Below are 27901 nucleotides of genomic sequence, written 5' to 3' on the forward strand. Positions count from 1 at the left end.
TTTGACATTATGAAAATGTAAAAGTATAACTTTATTAAACATACAAATTCAAAAACATTCAAATTTCTTTTTTTAAAGATTACAGCATGAGAAGACAGAGCAGATGAATGTTAATGGTTTATATACATAGTATTCTAACTTAAGTCACCTGTTTGAGAACATATTATTCAAATAGATTAGGTAGAAATACTGATTTAAAACGCTCAAAATAATATAATGAATATATGTTCTATGTCCCTAAGCTGTTTTTATACTTTATGACTACTACACAAGAAACTTCTCAGCAGATCCACTTACCAAACAGATTTATTTCCCACAGAAAGTTTGATAGCTGTCACTGATATTTATCATTTTGGAATGTAAATAATACTTACGCCTCCATCTTAAGTCCCTTTATATTTTGCCTACTTCATTATCTCCCGTCCCAACCCACCCAAGATTCCAGTAATCACCCTTCTCTGAGTCAAACAACTCAGCCAAAATAGGATATGGAGAACTGGATGGCTCTGGGCAGAGGAACAATCTCCAATTACAGGGTGAATTCTGTGTATCCTTTCCTTTTAGCAGGTACCTGATTACACCTAAGATGGTGTGAGAAAGCCACACTCAGAGAAAGAGAAAAGCATTTATACTATCAATATTCACGTTGGTCCTGTGGCTTCCCCTTATTGTACTCATCATATTATTAAGTTCCCAATTGTAAACACATAAAGCATTTAATAAAGCACTGAAAAACTTCATGGTAAGCACACCAGGTAGTTTCCAAAGAGAATGTATTTAGGGGTAGAGAGGGAAGAAAAAAAATCAAGAGAAATCATTCTAAGAAAAAACAAGGCAATTCACATAAAAATATTTTCATAAAATACTTTAAAAAAAGGATAAATCAAATTCAATTTTAAGTGATATGTCCTCCTAAGACCAATATTTTCTCATTAATTGTTTCAGTGTTTATAAACGGTATAACAGATACTTCTAAAAGGAAATTATCTTCTTTTCCTACAGAATTGTTAGAGTACCAGTATCAGGTTGAGCTTTCCATAAGTACATATAGCTCATCATTCAAGAAACCAGTAAACTAAGTCTTTGATTCATTTAATTCCTATCACATCTATTATTTTTAAAACTTGCACCTTGACCTCCTATGTACTATGCTTTAAAACTGTTCCTTCTGCATAAGATAGTGAAAAGCAATTATGGAAACTAGAGATCTGATTCTACTTGGGTAGATCTAAGACAAAGAACGTTGTTAGTTCAAAGAACTATTCTAAACATTTTCAGTAATCTTAAATCTGCAGCTGTTTTTATATGAAAGTTATTTTAGAACCTGCCAAGAGAGCAAATACTAAAATTTTAAAATAAATTACTGCTACTGCCCTGGTATCCAAAGAACATATGGCTATTGCAAAGAACTTTCCCCTATCTCACAATACACAACAGTAAACATTAAATGAAGGACCACAATCACAAATTCATATCTTTAAAAAATGGATGCAACAAAGCTGCTGCTGCTGTTATTCTTGAAGCTGGATTTAGATCTAGAAGTTTATCAAGCAGGTCATATGCATCATCAGGTACCTCATCCCAGCCTTCTAAATTAATAGTATCCTCATTAAAACAGCCATTACTGTCCCCTTTATGCAATGAACTCCCAGAGTGCTGTGCCTGAGGTGTATGTATGTGGGAAGCTTTATGGTCAATCTCTTCTGAAAGAGTTGGGTTATGAGAAGCAGGTCCTTGTATTTCACTTGTTAATTTGGAAGTCTTAGAGTCTATACCCCGGAGCCTCTCACAGAGTTTTCTCAAGTCTTGTGCTGGGACTTCTTTGCTACATAATATTGACTTACCTAAAATAAAAAACAAAATAAACAACAACAACAAAAAACACATTTTAAAAATGGTATTTGGAATATCAGAAGCCTGTCTTGTGGGAAACCTGCAAATTTAACCAGGTGCTTTATGGATACATCTGCACTGTGTACAATGAAACAGAGCGTACCATGCTATATGTGTGTTTGAACTGCATAGATGAAAGCCAAGTCATATGGTGGAAGATATAGTAAACAGAAAGCAGTAACTCACTGAGCTACATAAGAGACCTGCCTTAGTCCACCAACTTCTCTAGCTATCACTTTTGCTTCTATAATCTTTAACCAGCTGCAGTTCCCTTCACCTCCCTCTTCAGGCCCCTTGCCTGACTACATGGCTCCTACTTTTGCCTAGGATGCCTTGAACCCCTGTGCACCCAGAACTATCCTACTCATATCACCTACCCCAGTTCAAGAATCACCTCTGCCAAGGCCCTGACACTCTCAGAGTTAATCATTCCCATCTTCACTGTAGATTTCTATTATTACTTTTATTACCTCTATTAAAACTGGTAAGAGGTAAATCCATCTGGCCTACTAGACTGTGAACTCTTTTTTGTAATGGGGACTGTCTTATTCATCTTTAAACCCCTAAAACCTAGATAATGACTAGCACATATCAGGTGCTCAATTAATGTTTGCTGGACTGGACAAAAAAGGTATTATTCAGCCTCTCCACATGTCTCTATTCAAATGTCACTTCCTAAGAAATGTTGTCCCTAATTAACCTATTCAAAATAGCTGTGCCCTCTTCACTCCCTTCCCCCTTTTATCTTTCTTCCTAATAGTACTCTTTGACAGTATATATTTATTTTTTCTCCCCCTCTTGAATTTAAGCTCTTTGAAAGCAGAACTTAGAAAAGTATCTGGCACACATTAGATCTCAATACATTATTTTGAATGAATTAATGAACAAACCAGATCTGAGTATTTTAAAATGTAAATGTCTTTGAAACAACTTCCTGACCAGTTTATCATCAGACACCGGTAAAAATAAGTGAAGCATACAAATAGGCCATTGTGTATTATTTTTGCCTTTATATGTATATAATCTTATGTGGAGATAAAACAATGAGTAGCACAGCTTTAAATTCATTTCTGGGGAATGTGGATTGTCAACAGAGCAATTAATCTAGCTCTGGATGATAAAAAAGCTACCTTTAAATATTCTGATCAAACCACTAGACTGGTGTACTAAGAGAGAAGAAAAGGAAAGGCCAGAGAGGAGACAAACGGAACAAATTACCAAAAACTAAGTTTGCTGATACTATAGGCCTATCTTTTTTAAATTTTTAAACCTATTCTATTATTCTTGTTTTGTCCTGGAGAAAGTTATTGCCAGAACAGCCATAGTATCTTATTCCTTAATTTATTAGGCTACTCAGAAGTCATGAAATAATTTTAAAAACGTAGGTCACAACATCTCTTCAAGCTATACGATATTGCCTAAATTATTTGGTAGTTTGATATTTTTAAATGACCAAAGACAGGGCTCAGTTAAAATATTCAGGGAAAATAAATTTTTTTTTTAAAAGATTTATTTATTTATTTAATCCCCCCCCTCCCCCGGTTGTCTGTTCTTGGTGTCTATTTGCTGCGTCTTGTTTCTTTGTCCGCCTCTGTTGTCGTCAGCGGCACAGGAAGTGTGGGCGGCGCCATTCCTGGGCAGGCTGCACTTTCCTTTGCATGCTGGGCGGCTTTCCTCACGGGCGCACTCCTTGCGCGTGGGGCTCCCGCACGCGGGGGACACCCCTGTGTAGCAGGGCACTCCTTGCGCGCATCAGCACTGCGCATGGCCAGCTCCACACGGGTCAAGGAGGCCCGGGGTCTGAACCGCGGACCTCCCATGTGGTAGACGGACGCCCTAACCACTGGGCCAAAGTCCGTAGGGAAAATAATTTAAACTGACATATTAAAAAAAAAAATACTGTTATGGACTACGTGTTACAGTTCAAGATTTTTTTGAATTTATGCAACACAATTCAACAAGTACTTAATTGACAACCTATAATGGGGCCAACTGTAAGGTTTGAGGGTTGGGGCAGGGGCAGGTTAGACACATGGCAAGAGAAGAGAAGGAGAAACACTTGCACTGCTCTCATCTCAGGCAAGGCATTTCTTTGGGTTATAAAAGAGAGGAATTTGTGGTTGTTGAAATTGAGAGTTCTTACTTAACCTAAAATTATGGTTAAGAGCTATCTCATGTAACTATAGAAATCATACTGATAAAGTAGAGAAAAGTGCTATACAGCATTATTATTTCTTAAATATGAGGACAAGATTTACAATTAAAATTCTAAAAGCCCTTGTCTACTCTCCAGACTCAGGGCATTTTGTGTCTGATGCACTTCCACTGTTGACTCTTGTTACAACTTCAACTATATAGGTAGGGGAAGAGTCAAGTTCTTCAATAAAATTTTTCTGTGCTGGCTAATAAACTTCATGTTCACAAGCTTCTCATAAAGCGAGCCAGTAGTAGATAAAAGTATTCTCAGTTAGTTGAGAATAAAATGTACTCACACAACAATACTATTCCCAAGATATCAATTTTACTTTCCATTCATGGTCACTTTTCTCTTTTATGTATGGAATATTCATCCTATTAGCCTCAAATAAAATTTACTTATGATCAGTATGAGATAAACAAAAGCCTAAAGTGCAGCTGTGGGTTGACTATGTTGCAGAAACATTTTATGGATAAGCCTCCATTATGAGGCTCTTCCACAACTGCCACTAAGTGGATTATCTGGTGGATCAGAAAACAACACTGGTGCCTAAGCAACAGACAATCATTTTCCAGCAATAGTTCTTAACTGGAAGTAGGTTCTTGGTCAAAATCACCTTTTTTCCCCAAACTGAACTCTTTCTAAAATTCTTATCTTTCTCAATCATATGTTCCTGAAAGTGATAGGGTAGGGTGAAAGTTCCTCAGATAATTCTGTAACCCAATCCTAGTTAAGACCCACTGATCTTGGGGGCAGCTCAGTCACTTTTGATTAATTGAAACTTTAATTAGTGGGTTAATTGAAACTTTGTCCCAGAGGGATAATCCACATTGCATGATAGCAAGCTGACTCAATCATACCCACTCTCTGGAAAGCATTAATTTTAATTATGCTTGGAGAATAAACACGATATAGGCATTAAGTCAAGGTTGTTGGCAGGACCAGGGCTGAGATTAATCCACAGATGTCCTATGAAGTATACTGCATATCCCAGTCTTGAAGAACAAAAACTTGCGTGACTAAGGAGAAGACTTAACCTTGCCTAACATATTCTTAAAAATAATACTCCATCAGTAAAGATAATCTGTTCTTTTCTATTCTGCTACTTGTACCACAAGGAACCTGATGACTAACAAATATTCTACTCTTTTGTCTATTGAAGTCCTTATTACACTGTATTATAATGACCTGTATACCTGCTGATATAGACTAAGATCATTTAAGGCAGGGACTATTACATATTCAGTACCAAGCAGAGGTACTGGTACATGACACGCACTAAAAAAATTAAAAACATATGTTAAAATATGCCTGTCAGTAAAATCAAATCATAACTACAGAGTGTTAAATAAGGCTGTATTCTGTAGTCTTTTGTTCAAGATGATAAAGTGAAGTTTAAATACCGGAGAAGTATGGCACTTTGTGTTTAATAAGATTAAAATGATTATAAGTAGAAGAGACGATAAATTTCAAGTGATTTTAAATTGTTTCCCTACATGAATGCAGTTTTTCAACTAATTGAGAAATACTCTACCTAAGATTAGAGAACTTTATGAATATAGAATATGTTTATTTATAAAGAGAATTTTGTAATGATTTGTAGGAGATAATCAAAGGCATTTGTTTTGGTCTATATTTAAAAACTGCTTACCAAAAGTTTTAGCAGCCTGGATAGTTTCCCTGGATCCACGAATTGTCATAATTTGAGCCAAAGCAGTTAAATCATCAGTTGCTTTATAAAATGGATATCGTCCACTAAGCAAAGAAAGGAATATGACACCTGCAGACCACATGTCAATTGCTGCAACAGAAAACAAACTTAAAAATCCCAGATCCATAATTTTATTATCTAAGTCAATAGTTCTCCAACCTTACATGCATTAGAATCATTTGGGAGCCATAAAGAATTCTGATGTCCAGATCCAAGCCCTCAGAGATTCTGATTTAATTGTTCTGGAGATACAGCTATTTTTCAAATGTTCCACTGATGTTTTTGATGCACAGCTAGGATCACAAATCCCTCATCTACATCCTTAATATAAAATACAATGTCTTTCTTAAGCAACATATTATTAAGTTTGAGACTATTTCAACAATAGAAAACACAAAGTAAACGCACAGTTTAATAAGGTCAAAGGAAATTTAAAAAGAGCTATGTGGGCAAAACTCTGGGTCCTCCTCAGGAATGACATGCTCTAAGCAGTAAAAATATTTTCATTTTAGTGAAACGTATTGAACATTAGAAGCTTTTCTTCAGCCTAGTGCTAACTTGAACTATTTCTAAAAAATTCTAATCTCTAGAATTTTGGAAATTAAGATTAAGATCAAGCTCAGCCTCACATAAAGAAGCTCATTTTTGTTGTTCTTTCTCTTTTTTTTTTAAGGGGCACCTTCTCTCTCCTTGTTACAGACCTTCAAGTATCATGAAGTTATTTGCTCTAAGGCCATTGTATCACATGCCTTAGTTCCCTCTGTACCTCTTAAAGCTTCTTCATGTTTTTTCTACCTTAAGTGCTGAGGTTCCCCAGAGTTCTAACCTCTTACACTTCAAGTTTTCAACTACCTTTTACATAATGATCACACCCAACTGTATGTCCAGCCCAGACCCCTTCTCTTGAGCTTCACACATATAGCAGTTCTTTCTCCTTTATTTACCATCTTGGTTACTGGTGCCTACCTAAGTCTCTCAATTCACAAGTCTCGTAAACATCCTGAATACTTTTTTCCCTTACCAAATCGCACCCAAATCTCACAACCAATTACCCACCAGGCTCTGCCTTTCCAATTCTTCACCTTTCTTTCCATTCCTGTTATCAATGCCCTCATTCATCATCTCTCAATTGGATCACTGTAAAAAAAATATTCTCTCTGCATACCTCCCAGAATGATCCATCTCGAGTACAGTATTACTCTTTCTCTTCCATAACTTTCCAACACCTACAGGATACAGTCCAAGTTCTTTAACAAGTATGATCTGATCTTGTCTACCTCTGTCCAAGCTTACTTCTTACCATTTTTGGACTTAAATCTTACATTCTAGCAACACTAACCTTTCCTTGCTCATGCTTCAATGCCAACCTCCCATCCCAACTGACATTCTCATCTCAGAGGTAATCTCTTTCATGAACTTCCTCTTGTGATCTCTTCAGATTAGTCAGATACTCCTAGAATACCTTATATAAAGTTCTATCACAATACTCACAGGTAACAAAAATTTAGGGTATGTGCTCACTAGAGTGTGATTAAATTGTCTCATTTCACTAATTTTTTAGGAGGCACCAGGGATTGAACCCTCGTATATGTGAAGCAAGCACTTACCACTGAGCTATACCTACTCCCTCATTTCTTTTTGTATCATTAGCAAGCACACAGTATACATACAACAAATAAACTGAAAGCCCTTAATCTAAGTGCATAGCAGGAGTCATCTTCAACAAGATGTGTACTGTGCTCAGGCTAACATGATAATTTTTTAGATTATAATAGGCTTTTTATCCTTCAAAAAATTTTTTGATGCTATAATATTGTTTTCACCATAACAAAAATTAATTTTAATCAAACACACAATTATATCTGTATCACAGAACATTTTTGAAGTATCAAATAGATGAAATGTAGCAAGTCTTAAACAACAAAAAAACTGGCAAAAACTACTAAATATACAACTTTCTCCACTCAAAGGTGATGTTAACAAAATTTCTGGAAAAATCATTTTGTAAATAGATAAGCAAAATGCAATCTATAAAAAACAAAGGTAAACAAAGGCAACAGTCATTTTAGGATTTGAAAATTTCACAGAGATTAGCATTATCTCAGAAAACACGAATACTACACTACCAGTACTTGCATAATTTAATGAAAAAGGAGAAGAGCGCAAATATTAGTCATAAGAAGAAAAGATCATAAAATATATCTGGGACCATTAAATTTGAATTGCGTTCTCTATTTACAGTGCAACATACCAGTAGTTTGATTGGGGCACTTTGTCAAGACTTCTGGTGCTCTGAATCCTGGTGTACCTGCCCTAGGGGCAACTTGCTGCCGCCTTAAGATAAAGAAATGAGATTTTTCCAGTTATGTTAAAGTTTAACATTTAAGACTAAAAAAAAATTATTTAGTTTGCAGTAAATTTTTCCTTAATATCTATTTAAATAAAAGTCATCATAAAAAAAATTATAATCCAATACACTTAAACACCCTGAATTTTGCTTTCCTTCCCTGTTAGTTCCCTGGCCTTATTCCAGAAAAGTTTTAAGATAACTTCCAACCATAAAAAAGAGGCAGTACATGATAAGCACCTTAATAGAAAAATAAAATACAACAGGAATTCAGAGGTTATTAAAAAATTATTTGTTTGGGATGATTAATTATTGATATGCTTATTCACTTATGTACTTGAGTTAATTAGGAAAGGCTTCATGAAAGCCAAGTCTTGAAGGAAGAGGAATTTATAAGGCAAAAAGTTAGAGGTGGGAGTGAGAGAGGAACTTAATTATTTAGTTCTGGTTATTTCATACAGTTAGGAATAAAGAAGAAAACAGAAAATATTACATCAGCAAGCAAAATATGGTATTCTGTGGTTCCAAAAAAGCCATTACACCCTCTCAAAATTATTCGCACATAAGAACAAATGTGTTTTCCAAAGAGCATATGCATGTCAAAAGCAAAATATGAGATGACACTTATCATTTGCTCTTAGAGGTACTGTTCTGCACCAGTGCCTATGTAGTTCATAGAGTTGTGTTGTTCCTTTTCACTCACTAAATCAATAGCCCACCAAAATCTGTGTAACTTCTCGTCTTGTCTGACAGCATGCTGATGATTTTCTAGCACCATTAAAGCCCATTACCTTGAAAGGCAAATGCTGCAAACTTTATCTGTTGCAAAACAGTCACAGATCAGGCTAGATGGACAAGAACTGGCAGTTTTCCTCATCACACCACTGTTTATAACTTTTGTAGAAATAGTCTTCTTTTTTGTTGCTAACTTTCTAGATAGTACATCCACAGTCTTTGACTGCTTCATAAGCTGTAAAAGAAAAGTTGAATTTTCTATTTTCATGACATTTAACATGATGCCTTCAAAATGCTAGTACAGCAAAAAAGCAACAGTGGAAGCATGACTTTTAAACCTGCTGAATGTGCTACTGGATTTAAACAAACAGTTATCTATTTGAAATTTTAAGGTCTTTCTTGGTAGTTTCTCTGTGGAATAAATGTATATTAAAATCTACTTATTAGTCCTAATTTGGTAAATAGTTGATATACTTTTTATTAAAACTTTTCCTGATACATTATAAAAGGATAAAACAATTACGTCCTAGTGTCTAACTCCATTTCAGAACTGTAGTCTGCACAATTACATTGGCTAAATTCAAGTTTTAATTTGTTGCTCATTGCCTAGCTATCACAGGATAAGTCAATTTAAAAACATCTAACATCTAACGTTGATGACAATGTTAACAAACATACTTATGTTATCAACTGTGTGTCAGACCTATGTCAGGTGTTGGGAGTTCACATTCTGACCAGTAATAATCAGAAAGCCCTTACTGTTCTGAATGCTCCTCTAGAAAAAAAACATTAGTCAGCTAACCAAAAATGATGAAAATCTCCACTAGAAAAATTCAGACAAAAACTGGGACAAATAAAATTTTGACTGAAAACTCAAATGAGTAATACCTGTGTCAAAGCAAAGAATTTTTTTAAAATGCTGGTAATAAATGCTAATCTAGTCATTACCTAAATTGTCTTTAGTATATGACTGACTGATCATTGCACTATTAAGCTACATTACTTACTTTCACTGCAGGGCTCTCATGTGAAATGGAGCTGTGTATATTGAAATTTCTTTCTCCAAAAACAGAGCGCTGGGCAGAAAGGCCTACAGATCCCTCCTACAATACCAACAAAAACAAGGAAAATAAGGATTATATCTGTAACACTTTCTGCCAGCTGTACTCTGCCATAGTTTCGAAAGAGTTAAGTGACATAAAACAAAAACAGCTGCATCCAAGTCATTCTCCGGCACCAAAACACTTCTGTGAAAGGAGAAAATAATCTAGACAGAACTCTTTAACACTCATACAATGTTATTATATACAGCCCACAAAAATATATAACTAAAAAAAATTCCAAAACCACCTGCATGGATGTTTCATTTTGCTGTGCAGCTAAAATGGAGATAGACACTTCAGAGTTTTTCCCTTATAGCTAACACTTTCTTTTAAAAAAGATAATTAATCTGAACTTTATAACATGCAAGGAAAATTTACTATTTTCCATTTTGTCATATAATACTGTGATATATAATGACAAAGACATTATAAATCTACTAAGTATATTTCAGTTTTTAAATAATATGCAAAATGATTCAATTGAGCACATATAACATGTAAGAAAAATTTTTTTAATTGCAAATATTATCCTAGTATTATATCTCCCTCTGTTGGATAAAGGAGTACATTTCTGAAACATGTTAGAACTTAAAAAATAAAAGAAGTAGAACCTTTCCATCTTTTCCTTGTTTAATATGAATTTGTGCATTTGTGTAGGGCCTCTTAACAGATGCTTTTGTGATGGGCTGCTGATTCAGGTCTTTAGGTGCTGGGCCACTCAATGAAATCTTGTTTCCTGTGATAACGTGTGACTTATTTTGTGAAAAACTTTGCTGCTGAGCTTCAGACTGGACCAATTTGAGCAGCTCTATTTTCGTATCATGGGTTCCTTGGGCCAAACCAAAGTCTACCAAGGCGTACCTAAGAAACAAAATTAAGCATTTCAAATTTCTGTTAACAATTAAAGTTTTACTAACATTATAATACACTCAAATCATATTGACATAGAAACTGTCACTTTTGGGGGATCAATTAAGAATTTATCACATTATTGAAAAAAAAAGAAATATACATTTTCCAGACAAAGGATTTCATAGATAACTAAGATAGAAAAATACATAAGTGCAAAACTTTAATGCTGAAACAGGAAACTGGCTATCATGTGGCCCAATGCCCTCATTTACTATAAAAGGAAAATGAAGCCCAGAGATAAGAGACATGTATAAAGTCAAAACGGACTACACTTTTTCTAAGTCTCCTTTTAGCGCAATACTATTTGCACTGAACCATGGTATATTTAACGATATACACTGCTTTACTAAGACAAATTTTTCTTCTCCTTCACTATGTCTATGTATGACTGCTATAATATGTTCTATACCTATAAGATGGACTCCATAAAACAAATTCACTTAAGTGTAAATATTTTCAGGTAACATTTCATACTTACTTTTTCAGGCATCTATTATATAAAAAATTGCTGGGCTTAACATCACGGTGGACAATACCAAACTGATGAATGCGTTTCAAAGCTTTGAACAGATTAAACATATATTCCCGTACCTCTTGGAAGGAAAGAGAATTCAAAATGTCCTAAAATAAAATTATGAATATCATAAAATAGTTTTCAACGAAACATTTAGCTAATAAAAACTGAAGAAATATTAAAACCTACCAAAAAGGATTCATGTTCCAGATATGGCATAGCAATAACCACATGATCATTTTTCCTAAAGCAGTATTTAACTCCCATGACATTGTCTTGCCCCCTAGTAGAAAAATGCATAACGAACTTTAGAAGAAAGGTCAAATGAACTGAAACCTTATGCCTGTTTTTAAAAAATATATAATTTTAGCAATGTATAAATAATGCTAAAAAACTAACTTAAAATTATCATATTGGATATTAGACACATCTAACTGACTTATATAAGAGAAGATAAAATTTTCTTTTAAACAAAAAGTTATAAATTTACTACAATAATTCAAGCATGAAATAACCAAAGTTTTAACTGGGAAAGTGACAGTATGAAAAGGAAAGGATGAATAACAAGAATGAATTAAAAGGACTTAGTAGCAGATGAGGTGATAATAGTAAAAAAATAAATTTTAAAATAACAATAGTTAAGCATTTATTGGGCATTCACATTATGCCAAGCTTTATTCTAAGCATTTCAAAGGTATTAAGAAACTCAGGAAAACGGACTTTGGCCCAGTGGTTAGGGCGTCCGTCTACCATATGGGAGGTCCGCGGTTCAAACCCCAGGCCTCCTTGACCCGTGTGGAGCTGGCCATGCGCAGCGCTGATGCACGCAAGGGTGTCCCCCGCGTGGGGGAGCCCCACGCGCAAGGAGTGCGCCCGTGAGGAAAGCCGCCCAGCGTGAAAAGAAAGTGCAGCCTGCCCAGGAATGGCACCGCCCACACTTCCAGTGCCGCTGACGACAACAGAAGCGGACAAAGAAACAAGACAAAGAAACAAGATGCAGCAAACAGACACCAAGAACAGACAACCGGGGGGGGGGGGGGGAGGGGGGGAATTAAATAAATAAATAAATCTTTAAAAAAAAAAAAAAAAGAAACTCAATTTTCACAACTCCATAAAACTTCCCCAAGGACACTAAACCAAGTAGTCTACTCCAGAACTAAGCTCTTAACCACTGTGCTTGCTTTGTAAAAGATGAAGAAAATAGGTGAAATTAATTTCTGTGGTTCTGAGTCTGAGTGAGTAAAATAATGTGGATTGTGAATAAAGTTAAGTAGAGAAACCAGAAAAAAATACATCCAAAACCAAAATTTCATCATTTTGGTAGAGATATCAAGAAATGGGACTAAGCTTTAAAGGAAAAGTCAAGTGAGAAGACAGTACAAGTCCTTGCAGAGAAACTAACAACAGAAAACTAAGCCTTGGAAAAAATCTAAGTTGGAGAGTGAGAAAAAAACAATGGGCAGAAAATCCCAGAGAGTTGTGTCATCAAAGTAAGGAGTTTTGAAGGAAGAGGTGATTGACAAGGCAGATTGGAAATCCAAGCGAATAAGGACTAAGGGAAGGTGTTTGTTTCGGAAAGAGGAATTAACTGATAATTTTTCAAAGAGCAATTTAAGTGGAAAGGAAGAAGCAAAACAGGATTGAAGGAGGGAAAAAAGGATATAACGGAAGCAGAGCATAAATACAATTTGTCCAAAGTGTCTTGCAAAGAAAAAAAGAAAAACCAGTAGGAGAACTAGAAGGGCACTAAGATTAGATGAAGACTTTTTTAGTATGTACTTTTTTGGACCACAGAGAAAGGAAGAATAGCAGAGGGAGATACTGAAAGCATGGAAAAGAGGAAAGAATGATCTTCCTCATCCTCTTGTCTTCTATAATAAGAGGGGTAAAACAATTCAACAGTCTCATTCATTCATTAAGTATTTAGTAGGCACTGTTATTTGCCAGACATGATGGATGTAATTAATGGTGATAAAATCAATATGCTTTATGTCCTCATGAAATTTACTATTTAGTAGGCAAGGCAAATAATAAACAAGGTAACAAATAATGATAGATTAAGTTTAGGGTTTTGAAAAAAAAACAAAAGGTGATGTGACAATGGAAAATAAGAGGATCTAGTTTAATTCAGAGAAGACCTCTCTCAAGTATTGTCAGTCTTGCTCAGATCAGAAAAATGAGTTCAGCATGTAAATACTGGGAAGAGGTCTTCCTGAGTGGGAAAAATGCAAGGGCAGTGGCCCTGAGGTGAGAAAGAGAGACAAATTTGAGGAATCAAAAGAAACTGGGGCACAGTGTGGGAGGTGGGAAGAGTGGCAGGAAATGAGTGTGAGACAGAGAGGTAGGAAAGGCCTTGGTTAAACAGAAAGTTAAAAGGCCATGGTAGGGTTTGGATTCCCCACCTTCCTCCCCACCCCCCTCCCCCCCAAGAACAAAGGGAAACTGCTCAAGGATTTAAGTGGTAGAACTAACATTATCTAATTTTTACTATATATGTATATATTTTCTATTTTATTTTATTTTATTTTTTTTTAAAGATTTATTTATTTAATTTCCCCCCCTCCCCTGGTTGTCTGTTCTTGGTGTCTATTTGCTGCGTCTTGTTTCTTTGTCCGCTTCTGTTGTCGTCAGCGGCACGGGAAGTGTGGGCAGCGCCATTCCTGGGCAGGCTGCTCTTTCCTTTCACGCTGGGCGGCTTTCCTCATGGGCGCACTCCTTGCGCGTGGGCTCCCCCACGCGAGGGACACCCTTGCGTGGCAAGGCACTCCTTGCGCGCATCAGCACTGCGCATGGCCAGCTCCACACGGGTCAAGGAGGCCCGGGGTTTGAACCGCGGTCCTCCCATATGGTAGACGGACGCCCTAACCACTGGGCCAAAGTCCGTTTCCCTATATTTTCTATTTTAAAGAGCACTCTGGCTGCTGTGTGAAGATGGGATTAGAGGAAGGAAAAGGAGAAGCAGGCTATAATAGCAGGTTAGGCTTGGGCTGAGGTAGTGACAATAGAGACAGAAAGAAATGGATGGATTTTTAGATATATTTTGGAGGCAGAATAGCCAGGACTTGGTGATGGATGTGGTTTAGGAGAGAAATGGAGAAATTGAGGGTAATTCCTAGGTTTCTGGTTGAACAAGTGGGTAGACTATGGTGCCATTTGCTGAGCTGAGTAGATGAGTGAGAACAGGTTGTTGCTGAGAATTGTTTGTTTGTTTGTTTGTTTTGTGGGGAAGAGAATAGGATTAAGAATTTAATTTTGGGGAAGCAGACTTGGCCCATAGGATAGGGCGTTCACCTACCACATGGGAGGTCTGCGGTTCAAACCCTGGGCCTCCTTGACCTGTGTGGAGCTGGCCCATGCGCAGTGCTGATGAGCGCAAGGAGTGCCCTGCCATGCAAGGGTGTCCCCCGCGTAGGGGAACCCCACGTGCAAGGAGTGCGCCCCATAAGGAGAGCCGCCCAATGCGAAAGAAAGTGCAGCCTGTCCAAGAATGGCACCGCACACCCGGAAAGCTGACGCAACAAGACGAAGCAACAAAATAAACACAGATTCCCAGTGCCACTGATAAGGATAGAAGTGGTCACAGAAGAACATACAGCGAATGGACACTGAAAGCAGACAACTGGGAGGGGGAGGGGGACAGGGGAGAGAAATTTTAAAAAGATAATAAATCTTTAAAAAAAAAAGAAAAAGAATTTAATTTTGGGCATATTAGATTTGAGATGTTTATCAGATATCCAAGTGGACATGTCAAATAGGCAGGTGGATATATACAAATCCACAGTTAGAGAGGTTTGAGGCTAGATATATACTTCTAGGAACCATACTGGGTATTTAAAGTCATACTGAAATGCTTGATACTATGTAGGGAAGAATACAGAGACAGAAAGTCCAGGATCAAGATTGAGGAATTCCAACATTTAGGAATCAGGTAGAAGGGGACAAAGCTGGCAGAAGATACTGAAAATAAAAGGTCAAAAGAGGAAGGAAAACTAAGCAAGTGTAGCAGTACAGAAACCACAAGACAATAGCTCAAATCTTGAATGCTGCTGTGCGTGCAAGTGGACAGAAATAGGAACTAACAAAATGGAGGTCACAGGTGACTCTAGTTTCTCTTTAGCATAGAGGAGAACAGCTACACTGAGCATGTAGTGAAGGGGAGGTATATAAGCAAAAAGAGTATGTGTAGCCAAGTTTCAAGAAGTTGGATGTGAAGGCAAAGAAATGATGGAAGAAGGAGGGCATTTCAGGGGGGATGAACGATACTAGGTCTGTCAATATATTGACAGGAATGACCCAGCAGAGGGAGACCAATGAGAAAGACATGCCAGATGATTCTGTTGTTCTCAATAAAATATGAGATGAGGCTATCATTAGTTAGAGACATGCAATATTGTTCTCCACACTTTTTGTTAAATACCATGGAGGCCAAAGTTTACATTTGGCAGGAAGATTAAAAAAAGTGGTAGAAGAACAGGAAGTCAATCTGAGCCTCAAAGGAAAACCACACTAAGAGAATTAATATAAATTTAACTAACGATTCCAAGGACAGAGGAAACACCTGAATGAGAATATGTTTAATGCATGGAAAATTTCATCATCTCTGCAAAGTATCCACTTAAAAAATCTTATAAATTATATACAGCAAGTTCAATTCAAATATCTTTAAATTGCCTACCCAGCCACTGTCAAGCACTGCAGTTCAGCTGCAATTCTTATGGGATGACTTGTTGGAATTAAGTGTTTTAGAGCAATTTTCTCTTCAGGTCCTACTTCTAATTGTGCTGTGGCCAAATAAACAGAGCTGAAAGTGCCTGCAAAACAATTTTTCAGATGGTCTAACCTTTGGTTTTCAAAATGTTAATGAAGCAATGTTAACACAGATTGTAATAGCTATCTAGAAGCCATAAAAATTATAACCAATTATTAACATTTTAATGATATTGAACATGAAGCACAAATACACATGCAAATATAACTTATTTTCAACTTTTAATGAAGGCTTAACTATCCTCAGTTCAACATCTTTAGAGAATGCCTTAATTTATCAAAGCTCTATGCATTAATTTACTCAAACAAACAGCAAATCTGTTTGAGTTACCAAATATTTCTATGGTCATGACCTATTACCTATATTACTTTATACCTATATAGTAAATATTTTTCTATAATATTATCTTTCTATAATATTATCTATAATATTCTATAATATTATAATATCTATCTATAATATAGAATATAATATAATGTATTCTATAATATTATCTGTAACAAGTCTGTTACAACTAGAAATGATAATATTCTTGGGGGGGGTGGGAAACCTACAAAAAAACACATGAGTTTTAAATTTAAAATAAAACTAAACAGAAAAGGAAAAAAAATTTTGGTGGCCAAGTATGTTTAGGAACTACTGAGCTAAAACAAATTAAACAGATTTCTTAACTACAAAATTTTTCAGGGCCTTTAACGTGCTAAAATACATCATCCTGGGAGAGCGGACTTGGCCCAACGGATAGGGCATCTGCCTACCACATGGGAGGTCCGCGGTTCAAACCCCAGGCCTCCTTTACCCATGTGGAGCAATGCTGACGCGCGCGAGGAGTGCTGTGCCACACAGGGGTGTCCCCTGTAAGGAGAGTGCTCCCTGTAAGGAGAGCCTCATAGCGCGAAAGAAAGTGCAGCCTGCCCAAGAATGGCGCCGCACACACGGAGAGCTGACACAGCAAGATGACGCAACGAAGAGAAACACAGATTCCCAATGCCGCTGATAAAGACAGAAGCGGTCACAGAAGAACACAGAGAGCAGACAACTGGGGGGGAAAGGGAGAGAAATAAATAAAATAAATCTTTAAACAAACAAACAAAAAACAGATCATCCTTTATCAAGAGGGAGCTATAACATGCTACATTTCCTAAACTTATTTAGCCTTAAAACACGTTCCCCACCCCACAAATAGCTTTCAATTTGTTAAAGGACATCCATGCTTCAGAACAAAGTTTTTGAATGTAGACTTAAAGGGAGGCAAAAAGATATAAAGATCTGCTTCTTACCTCTGATGTGTCACAAATCCAAATCATCTTGTCTTACAATTTCTCTGTTCCCACTGACCCAGCCTTTTCCCATCTGATACTTTTTATTGTAAAAAACAATCAACCGGGGGAGCAGATATAGCTCAAGTGGTTGAATGCCTGCTTCCCATGTAAGAGGTCCTGGGTTTGATGCCCAGAACCTCCTAAAAACAAAGAAACAAAGAAACAAAAAAACCCACTCTCATTGGGGAGCAGATGTAGCTCAGTGGTTGAGCGCCTGCTTCCTATGTACAAAGTCCTGGGTTCAATCTCCAGTACCTTCCACCAACAAAGTAAATGGAAGTTTTCACTATTCAGGCATTTCTAAGCACAGCCACCAAAAAAGTTCTATTACCTTTTGTCTTCTCATTCCCCTTGCACCTGTCTACAATATTTGCCCTTCAATCAATCAGCACAGTTACCAGTCTCTTATTGGTATTTTTGTTAATACTGACCATCCTATAAAAATTGCACTATTTTATTTTCATTGTTGGGCTACCTTAGGCTTCACGTATGTTTCACTGTACTATTCTACCTAATTGCAATGGAGAAAGAAGAATAAGATTTGGCTTTCCTTCATCAAATCTCCCATTTGAATATTAAGCATTTCAATTTTAGTAATTAACATTAATAACATATTGCTAATATAGCAATCTTATAGTAGATTAAATAAGGCTTTCATTTTCTTATAAATATTTATTCCTTCATTCTTTAGGGGAAAAAAGAAAAGCTGTTACCACAGTTAGTAACATAACCATGGTCTTAATATTTTAAAAATAAAGGCATTTTTTTCAATAAGAAATAATGATGAAAATATTATGTAAGAAAAACAGAGGGAAAAAAACTTGTAAAGATAATAAAATATATCCAAAATTACCTTCGCCAATTTTGTCCTTAATTTTAAACACATTACCAAGTTGTGGTATAGCTTCATAAAGCTTTTCAATATCTCTTTTAACACCTATTAAGGAAACAAGCATTTGCAATTACACTCAAGTTTTTAAAAATTCAATGAAATAAATTCTAGAATATGATGAATTACACATAAAAATAATTATAACAAATCTTAACATTATGACAAAAGAATAATTAAAACCCCATCAAGCTGCTATAACTCAAACATACCTTTTAAAATGATGACAGGTAGTCTCAGAATTACACACAGTTTCTACTACGTTGGAATTACATACTAATGTATGTAATTGTCATCGTAGTGTATTGTCATCGCATAGTGTAAAACACAATGGAGCAGCAAAATTAAAAAAAAAAACTAAACAATTTGTGCTGTGATCACTAGATGGCATGACAAGGACACAATGCAATCTCCTTGAAAACTATTTCCTTCCCTAAAAGGTACAAAACCTTGTAAGCTTGCAAAAAGTTTTAATGCCTTAAAGAGTCACAGGATATCTCAGAGAAGGTCTACTAAAGCTTTCAGGAATGTTAACAAAATGTATATTAAAAAACTGCCCCAATTACTAATAGTACCCTCTACCCTTAACAAGCCAAATTGCTACTGTTAAGTAAATATAAGGACATTATAAAAATGGACATTGTTAAAATAAGGGTAGGCAATATTACTAAATACATAAAGTATTTGATAGAATAGAACTACAGAGAGTCTTCAGATTTTATTACAGTATCTAAACCAAGCATCAGTTATTTTATCATAATATCCTGCATAGTATGCAGTTTAAGATATTTTCAAAGTGCTTTTATAAGCATTATTTTTTCAAATCTTTACAATACCACTGTAATATTGGTAGGATAGGAACTGTTTTTCTTATTTTTCAGATAAGGAATTACTATTGTGGGAAGTTAAACGATTTACCCAATTTCGGAGGTAATTACTGATAAGTCTCTAAACTCATTCATTTAACAAACACTGTGTTTTAAAAAATGTTCAGCACTGGGCATATTTTTTTAAAAAATGAACAAATTCGGTGCAGCCCCTGATATTTAGGAGACAGATACTAAAAGTTCACTATTAATACAATGTGGTAATTGTAATACAGAGGAAAGCATATGTCACTAGGTAGAAAGTGAGGAAACCAATACTTCTGAAGGTACTGGGAAGCCTTCTTCAGGCCACTACTAAGCTGCTACCTAAAGAATTCACCAAGTAGAGAAGGTTGAGTAAGACATTTTAGAAAGATTATTATGCAAAGAAATGGAAGAGGTAAAAGGCATGAGTTACTCAATTACTGGTGGGGGGGGGGGGGAGAAAGTGACAAAGTTCTTTACGGCTGGGGAAGGGAAAAAAGAGTTTAAGTGAAACCCATGGAAGGTTTAACAGGAAAATGAAAAGTGGAGGAAAGATTTGAGGGGGAGGACGATTTAAGCTGAAGACCAACTAAGAAGCCTACGAAGATCTAGTCTAGTGTTCTTTACACTATATCAACTTATCTAAGGAAACGGGAAGAAGGGATTCAAGAAATTAAAAAGGCAAGAACTTCTTAAGTTACCATCACTTTCCCATTTGCTTCATAGATGGACTGGGAAAACATGGATTTTAATACAAGAGGTAATATAACAAAGTAAATTATGAGTACCAGTTGTGGAGATGGGAGCCCTAGGTTAGAATCCCAGCTCCACTATTTATCAGCCAGTATGATCTTCCTTGAGCACACAGCTTAATCTCTATGAGCCTCACAGTTTCCTTTGTCTATAAAAAAGGAGCAATAATAGTACCTATGTCATTGAGATACTGTGAGGATTAAATGAAATAATATACCTAAGTGAAGCTTTTAACAATGCCTGGCACATAGTCTTAAAGGAAGTGGTAACTGTTACTATTGTAGTTACTGTTACTAATGTTATTTCTTTAGCACTTTTGCTTTTTTAAAATATTTGCTGTTTTTAAGTTTATTTCTGAGTTACAAAGATTTTTTCCCTTTCCCCATGTTTCTGGAATTTCCTGTATTCCCCCATTCAATCTTGGCTGCCACAACCAGAGGATCTTCTTTTTCTTGCATCTATAATGGAAACCTTAGCAGCAGACATTAACTGCTTCAGGTCTGTCAGAGATGCATTTTTTAGCGCTTCTGCTCTTATTCTCTCTGCTTGAAATGCTCTTCCCTCAAACCTCCATGTGGCTGGCTTAACTGTCACATCCCATTTAAATTAGCACTCTTTCCATTACACACAGTACCCTGTTTATTGTCTTCAGAGTGCTTATCTACTACAAAATTATCCTGTTTACTTACTTGTTCATTTATTTATTCAATGCCTCTCCCAGTACTGATTTTTCCTTTATCTATATAATTCACTACAATATACTCTACTTCTAAGTAGAACACTGCCTGGCACAGTACGTTAAATAAATGAATTATCATTATTGGCCCACAGAGGTAGCTGCAGAAAAAGCAAAAGTTTAGAAGTTACAATAGAAAGAAGTCAAAGACAGTATCAGCTGCCTCATTATGAGCGTCCACATTACCTCACTCTAGAGTCAAAACGAAGGCCAAGGGGAAAGCTGGCTTTTGAGGAGTCACAGTTACCACAGCCAACTACAATCTCTCCTGATGTGTGTCAATTCCAAACAATTTCAAATTCCAATGTCACAAGAATGGCATCATGAATGTGCACTAAGTTGTTTTGTCCAATTTGATATTACATTTCTTTAATTCTAAGACAATTTTAACAACTCTGAATTTTGGGATACATCTTACAATTCCTGCCAGCCAGCATCAAAACTTGTAGAATAGGAGTCAGTGACTTAGAAGAAAATCCAGGAAACCAGAGAAGAGCATTCATTTAACCCTTAAGAGTAAAATGGCTGTAGGAGTGGTAAAGCAGAAAATCAAACATAGGCAAGCTCCTCACAGTTACACTCTTCTTAAGAGCCCATTAAAATGACTTTAAGGGAAACGGACTTTGGCCCAGTGGTTAGGGCGTCAGTCTACCACATGGGAGGTTCGCGGTTCAAACCCCGGGCCTCCTTGACCCGTGTGGAGCTGGCCATGCGCAGCGCTGATGCGCACAAGGAGTGCCGTGCCACGCAAGGGTGTCCCCCGCGTGGGGGAGCCCCACGCTCAAGGAGTGTGCCCCACAAGGAGAGCCGCCCAGCGTGAAAAGAAAGAGCAGCCTGCCCAGGAAAGGCGCCGCCCACACTTCCTGTGCCGCTGACGACAACAGAAGCGGACAAAGAAACAAGACGCAGCAAATAGACACCAAGAACAGACAACCAGGGGAGGGGGGGAAATTAAATAAATAAATAAATCTTAAAAAAAAAAAACTAGAAAAAAAAATAAAATAAAATGACTTTAAAAAAGGGATTCTTCAAAGAAATCCTGAGGACAATAAGGTGTGCGTTGGGAAATAGGTTATCCGTGATTTGAGTACAAAAAGTGAATCAGAAGAGACAGACTCTAAATCTTTACTTTCCTTTTTATGTATATACTAGAGATAAAAAAAATTATGTCTAATTACGTAAAAAAGAATTCTTTCAATAAGCATAAAACAAAACATTCTAGGTGACTAAAGAAAAAGTACTATTGTCATGGTATAATGGGCAAGATTTCTGAGAACATAAAATAATAGTGCTTTTTACAATCAATAGTATTTATATAATCATTTTGAACTTTCAAGTGAACGCATTTGTTGTGTGTATGTATTAATAATACTAAAAGTTTTGTAGTAGGATGATACAGAGTTGAGCTATTAACTAGTTTTATGTGGATATTTAAATTAATTAAAATTAAATAAAACAAAAAATTAATTTCTTCTGTTACACTAGCCACATGTGACAGTGCAGATACACAAACATTACCATTATCACAGAAAGTTCTACTGGACAGCACCAATATAGAAGAAAGTATGGAATTTAAAGATCTGGATTCAACTCCTGTCACTACCATTAATAACACTAGTCCTCCTTTTCCTCACCTGAAAAAACAAAGGGGTGATGGTAAAGGAATTTTAAAAAGCACCCTTCCAATTACAATAGTGTCAGATTCTCCTATGAATTTCATACTTGAGTGCTTCCCTTTGCCTATAAGCACAAGATGGCAGTCAGAAATACAGACACTGGTTAGCTGTTAGAAATCACCAGAAAGAAAATGTATGCTAGATGAAAATATTGTAATGCACAGGCTATGTGAATGACTGTAAGCTTAATGTGCTTTCAGCCACCACTACTCACTATATACTCACCCATCTTTACAAAATCCAAGGTATGTTTATATTAAGGTATCCTATTACCACAGAACAACCTTGACATTTCTAAAAAACTGTAAATCTCCCTGCCAACCAAAGTGAATGCAATATCCTCAAATTCTGTAGTGAAAGATCAGGGAAAAAGAGAATTCATGTCAAAAGCTACAAAATACTACTAAAGGCTCAGGTGAGTGGATATATCATTTGTGGATTTAAGGGAAGGTCATCACAAGCTTAAAAGTTTATTTAAATGCCCATGTTTTATACATGAGGGTTTAGGTTTCTACTTGGAAATTTTATGTGAATTGTCTTCTGCTGATACGTAACATATTCAAGTTGGTTTTAACATAAAAACAGCCTCCTAGCTGTTCTCCCTGCTTCCATCCTTGATTACCTACAGTCTATTCTCAACACAACGGCCAGAATGATCCTGTTAAAGCTAAGTCACCATGTCACAATTTGGCTCAAAGCCTGTTTTCCCATTTCAGTCCACACAAAGCCAAAAGAACCCTCCTCTGCATACCTCTTCGACGTCACTTCCTTCACTTTCTCCTTCCAGCCCAAGGACCTCCTCAGCTATTCCTCAATATTAGGCCTACTCACATCTCACATATCTGCTTTTCTGCAGATATCTGCATAGCTCACTCCTTCAGGACCTTCAAATCTTAACTCATCCGTCACCTCGCTTGAATCGTTCTCGAAGTACCATGATTAAAATCACAACTTTCAATTTCCCCTTATGTCTACATTTTCTCTATTGTACTAATCACTTCTGCTTATTGCTTATATCTTCCCACCAAACTGTAGTCATGAATTTTTGTGTTATATGCATTAATTTATCCCTAGGACCTAGAAAAGTGTATGCACATAACAAACATTTAATAAGTACTTGTCAAATGAGTGAAATGTTTCCATTTACTTACCATGGAGTACAACAGACACACCAGGAATATATGTCATGATTATTCTGGGGCTTTGTGTACTGTCTAATTTATACCTCTTATAACTAGGGATTCATATAACTTAGTTCAAACTGGGATACTCCTGAGAGTGAAAGGGGAGTATTAATAATAATTTATTAACACGAATAATTAGTGACAATAGGCTTAAACTGGATCTCTCCTAAGCAAACCAGGACAGATGTTCATTCACTTTCACCTACAAACCATTTTAGAAGCATGGCGTAAAGCCATCCATATAACCCACTGAAAGCAAGCCTTCTAGGACAGGTCAACAGTATGGAGAAGACACTTAACCGTATGTATAGTTTATATTTCATTCTTTCATTGAACATATCTTTATCACTCAATAAACTTAGAGCTTTGGGCATATAGTAGATACTACTACCAAAAAAAGAATAAAACATTTGATCCTATACTCTGCTGGATAATTTGCACATTGCAAGCATCTTTCTTAAAAGCAAAAAATGGATAACAATCTAAAGGCCCAACAATAAAAGGCCAAATAAATTATGGCATGCCCTGTAATGGAACATTAGGCAGTGATCTTAAAATACACTTATAGAATATTTAATTACATAAGAAATGCTCAAAATATATTGTTAAGCAAAATTGGAAATTAGAAATGATAGGCTATGATCCCAATTTAGTTTTTAAAAAATGTATCTCTGGGGAGTGAGTGTAGCTCAGTGGTTGAGCATCTACTTCCCAATTACTAGGTCCTGGGTTCAATCTCTGGTACTTAAAAAAAAAAGTATCTCTACATGTATGTATAGGAAGATTAAAGGAATATAACAAAATGTCAAGAGAGGCAATATTTGGAAAGTGGAATTAGATAAAATGTTTTATTGTGGCTTTCTATACTTTCTAAATTTTAATAATCATGCATAATTTTTATTAGGAAAAAGTTACTAAAATCTGACAAATATGCCAGAACAAAATGTCATGCTACTTACCTATGAGATATTTTACTTCATATCCTTATATTAAATCATATTTCAAATATTTTCAAACATCTATTATGTGCTGGACACTGTTAGGTTCTGAGAATATAAGGATACATAAAACAAGTCCCACCACGCAAGAGTTAGTTCATCAAGGGAAAGTAAATCAAATTAGATCATGAGACAGTTATGTGCCTGGACATCATCAGTTTTACTCTTTGTTGAACTTATCATTGAGTTGTGTTTTGAAATAACCTTAGCTTTTATTCAGGGTCAAATGAAAAAAAGATATGAATTAAATTTCAGTATGTTTTATAAATTATCAAAGTTCAATGTTCCTTTAGGTAAAAACCAAAGAAAGTATGAAACCTGCAATAGTATTTGCCCCACTCTGTATTTCCTAGCAGATTTTCAGAAGACTATGACATTCTCTTGAATATAATGCTAGAACCAAGTCAGAATTATCCAATGCACAAATGCATCAGAAGCTACAGGAGATACTGCCTTCAAGGTGCTTACAGTAAAAACTGCACAGACAAAATACACAGGGCACTAAATAATACAAGAATAATACCGCAAGGCACTACATGATGATATGCCAAATAACTAGTATGCGAAAGCTGAATCATGAAAAATAAGTGATTGCAAAAAAAAAAAAAAAAAAAAGGGAAGGGGGACAGTGTGGAAACTGAATGAAAGTGGAATTTTAAGATTATTCAAGTACTGTGTACACATTAACTGGGGAGTGGAAAGGAAGTGAAAGTAATTTAGAATTGTCATTTTAATTTCAGGAGTAAAGTGATAAGGGAATGAATTAATATGAAGTCAATGGGAAATGAAAGAAAAGCAATGCAACATATCTAAAACAGAAGATAAAACAAGGTGACTGGATAAAGGAAGCAAATACAAAGCAAAAATCTAGGACAATTATGAAGTTTTTAGCACACGTAACTGGGATAATAGTGGCTTTTATGACCAAAACTAGGAAGATCAGGAAGGGTATTCATTTTGAGACCAAAGATGAGTTTAGTTTTACTCAGAAAGCAAAAGTATCAAGGTCTTATTTTTCTAGGGTGGGATTCAAGTCTATTTTATAGTGTGTACAGTACTTATCTAACATGGACCATCAAAATTAATAGCTTTTGGACAAGCACTTATATTCACTTACAACGAAAAGGTAAAGGATTTTGCCACCAATTATGAACAAAAATACAGTCAACTGGAACTTTTCCATTTAACAAATACTTATTGAATGTCCATTATGTCCCAAACACTGGGCTAGAGCAGGAATGCAGGTGTACATTTTAGTGTACAAGATCAGGTACTGTTTGACTCTTTCTTTCTCTGTCCAAGGTTTCAGTGAAGAGTCAAACAACACTTCATAATGTACACTGAGATGTGGTTCTTAATTACTGTTACCAGAATTTCATTTAGTTGTGTCAGTAAATTCTGCCTTTAAATACTTTAGTGAAGACCCTTCCAGTGTCGATTTCTAAATGCAATATGGTAAAAGCAGAGATAAGAACACAGGTCTAAGAGATTTATGTTTTGACACAACTTGTATGTTCTTAGACAGTCACTCACGTTTTGACCTTACAATTTCATCTGTAAAATGATACGGTTGGACTACTATACTATCCTTTTTCTAAGATGCACGTCAATCCTAAATCTAGAACTTACGAATCTTTTACTGATTTGTAAAATGCTTGTATACAAACATACAATTTAAGATTCCAGTAGTTATTTAAAAAAACAAACAATTGAAAATAGAGAATTGTTGCCTCTAAGTTTATCTTTGGAATTAAACACATACCTGGAAGTTTAAAATTCTGTTCATATTTTTTTAAAGAGCCATCAGCCTGAGACCGGTCACAAAGGGGAGAAAAAGCCATTGGCTCATCCATCTGAATCCCCAAAGCTGCTTCCATCATAAAACAACTAGGATGCAAAATGCCAGCTAAGGGATCATGTCCACAGTGAAATCAAAGGAGCTGTGAAAATTAGAATACTGGAGAAGATGAGAAGTTTAAATCACTCACTCAACCAAGCACTAAAAAAAGTGCCACTACCCCCAAAGGGCGCAAACACTTTAAAATGCAACATACGCTCACATCCCTAAAGGAAGGAAAACTGCGGACCATTTCTAAGAATTCTATTTGCTTTATCTTCACTTCCAGGAATCTGGGGAAGGGGCTGAAGGGATCGTTTACTCGTCGGGATAGGCTCAGGAGCAGGGGGCGGGGGCTGTGTCGGGGGCTGGGGAAGGGGCTGGCGCAGCTCCTGGGAATCAGCTTGCTGGTGAAGGTGGCGTGTGTGGAGGAGAACGCGGAGCGGTCTGACCCGAGGACAGGGACTGGAAGAGGAAATAATTTGACTACTCAAAGGGAGAGCCAGGAGGCCCGTCCGGTACCCACGCGTGTTGGTGGAGAAATGATACGAGTCATGAGCACCTGGCGGAGGAAAAGGGGGAATGAACGGAACTCCTTAGGGAAGCACCAGGTCGCGAGCTCAGCGGTGTAGGACCTACTCGCCTCAGATGCGAGACCAGCGGCATGCTTACTGCGCAGGCGCGCGATTTTCCCGCCCCAGGTCAGTGGGATATAAGAGGATGAGGGTTTTGGAACTGCACTGCGACCAGACCGGAGTCACGAATTTTGAATTCATTTCTAACCCCTCACGATCCCGCGCCATGGAACAAACAGTCGGAAACTCACGGTTGAAGGGAGTACGACTTCTTCGGTGACTCCCCAAATGCCTGGGTCGCCGGCTCCAGAGCGCCCCACCTACCGAGTCTGCCAAACGCGCCTGCGCAACACTTCCCGCCTCTCTGCTTCTGATTGCTCATGCGCACATTAAAGCTCTAGGCGCCGTGGAATCCGCTGCTGGACGCCTGCGCAGAAGAGTTGGAGTTCTTCTGTAGGTGTTTACAGGCTGAAGGCTGGCGGAAAGAGCGATTTCAGAAATAAAACCCAGGAATAAGCCTTTATTGAAAAGTACGATAAGACATAAGGTTAAGGATCCAACATTGCATTTAGAAAAGAAGACAATTCAGAGAAACGAAAGCCTCAGGTCCTGGAGTCCTGGACACCTCCCATACACGAGATGTAGGGTGGACTGAAGGAAAGACAAGAACTTTCTTAACGCCTACTTTCACTTTCTTTCCTTTGAGTGCCCGGACTCAACGTTAAAACAAACAAAAAATACCAGTTGCTGATTTTTTATAGCTGAATTCACAGAAGTGAAAACAGTGGCATTCATTGTCATTCTCTCAATATATATTATTCAATGCTTGGCTGTGAGACGGGCACATTTGTAGGGGCTGGAGTTACAGCAGTAAGCCAGACAGACAAACGGCCTCCCTTT

The 27901-nt window shown here is 36.7% G+C and overlaps 1 protein-coding gene and 1 pseudogene across 4 annotated transcripts; both read right to left on the reverse strand.

Annotated features, from left to right (window-relative positions):
• CDC7 (cell division cycle 7) lies at nucleotides 1–27354 on the reverse strand. Of its 4 annotated transcripts, none has more exons than XM_004473033.5 (12): nucleotides 27253–27354; nucleotides 26352–26529; nucleotides 18356–18439; nucleotides 16088–16223; nucleotides 11602–11695; nucleotides 11377–11519; nucleotides 10598–10847; nucleotides 9891–9986; nucleotides 8940–9118; nucleotides 8053–8135; nucleotides 5742–5891; nucleotides 1–1844 (listed from the first exon to the last, which is right to left on the reverse strand). In XM_004473033.5, exons 2-12 carry the CDS (start codon nucleotides 26467–26469, stop codon nucleotides 1462–1464), a joined length of 1716 nt encoding a protein of 571 aa, XP_004473090.1. In that variant the 5' UTR covers nucleotides 26470–26529; nucleotides 27253–27354; the 3' UTR covers nucleotides 1–1461. The 4 variants fall into 4 exon arrangements, with proteins under 4 accessions (XP_004473090.1, XP_004473091.1, XP_004473092.1 ...); XM_004473034.5 differs by having other exon boundaries at nucleotides 26352–26546; nucleotides 27253–27348; XM_004473035.5 differs by lacking the exon at nucleotides 9891–9986 and having other exon boundaries at nucleotides 27253–27349.
• Nucleotides 20394–20510, reverse strand: LOC111759047 (small nucleolar RNA SNORA31; annotated as a pseudogene).
• Nucleotides 27355–27901: the final 547 nt, after the last annotated feature.

Source organism: Dasypus novemcinctus, chromosome 9 (genome assembly GCF_030445035.2).
Source record: "Dasypus novemcinctus isolate mDasNov1 chromosome 9, mDasNov1.1.hap2, whole genome shotgun sequence".
Taxonomy (NCBI): Eukaryota; Metazoa; Chordata; class Mammalia; order Cingulata; family Dasypodidae; genus Dasypus; species Dasypus novemcinctus.

Coding starts and splice junctions, on each gene's coding strand:
- CDC7 (XM_004473033.5), bottom strand. CDS start 26,469: ATGATGGAAGCAGCTTTGGGGATTCAGATGGATGAGCCAATGGCTTTT. Junction 16,224..18,355: donor TAAGGACAAAATTGGCGAAG/GTAATTTTGGAT, acceptor ATTGTTTTGCAG/GCACTTTCAGCTCTGTTTAT. Junction 10,848..11,376: donor TATAATAGATGCCTGAAAAA/GTAAGTATGAAA, acceptor TTTGTTTCTTAG/GTACGCCTTGGTAGACTTTG.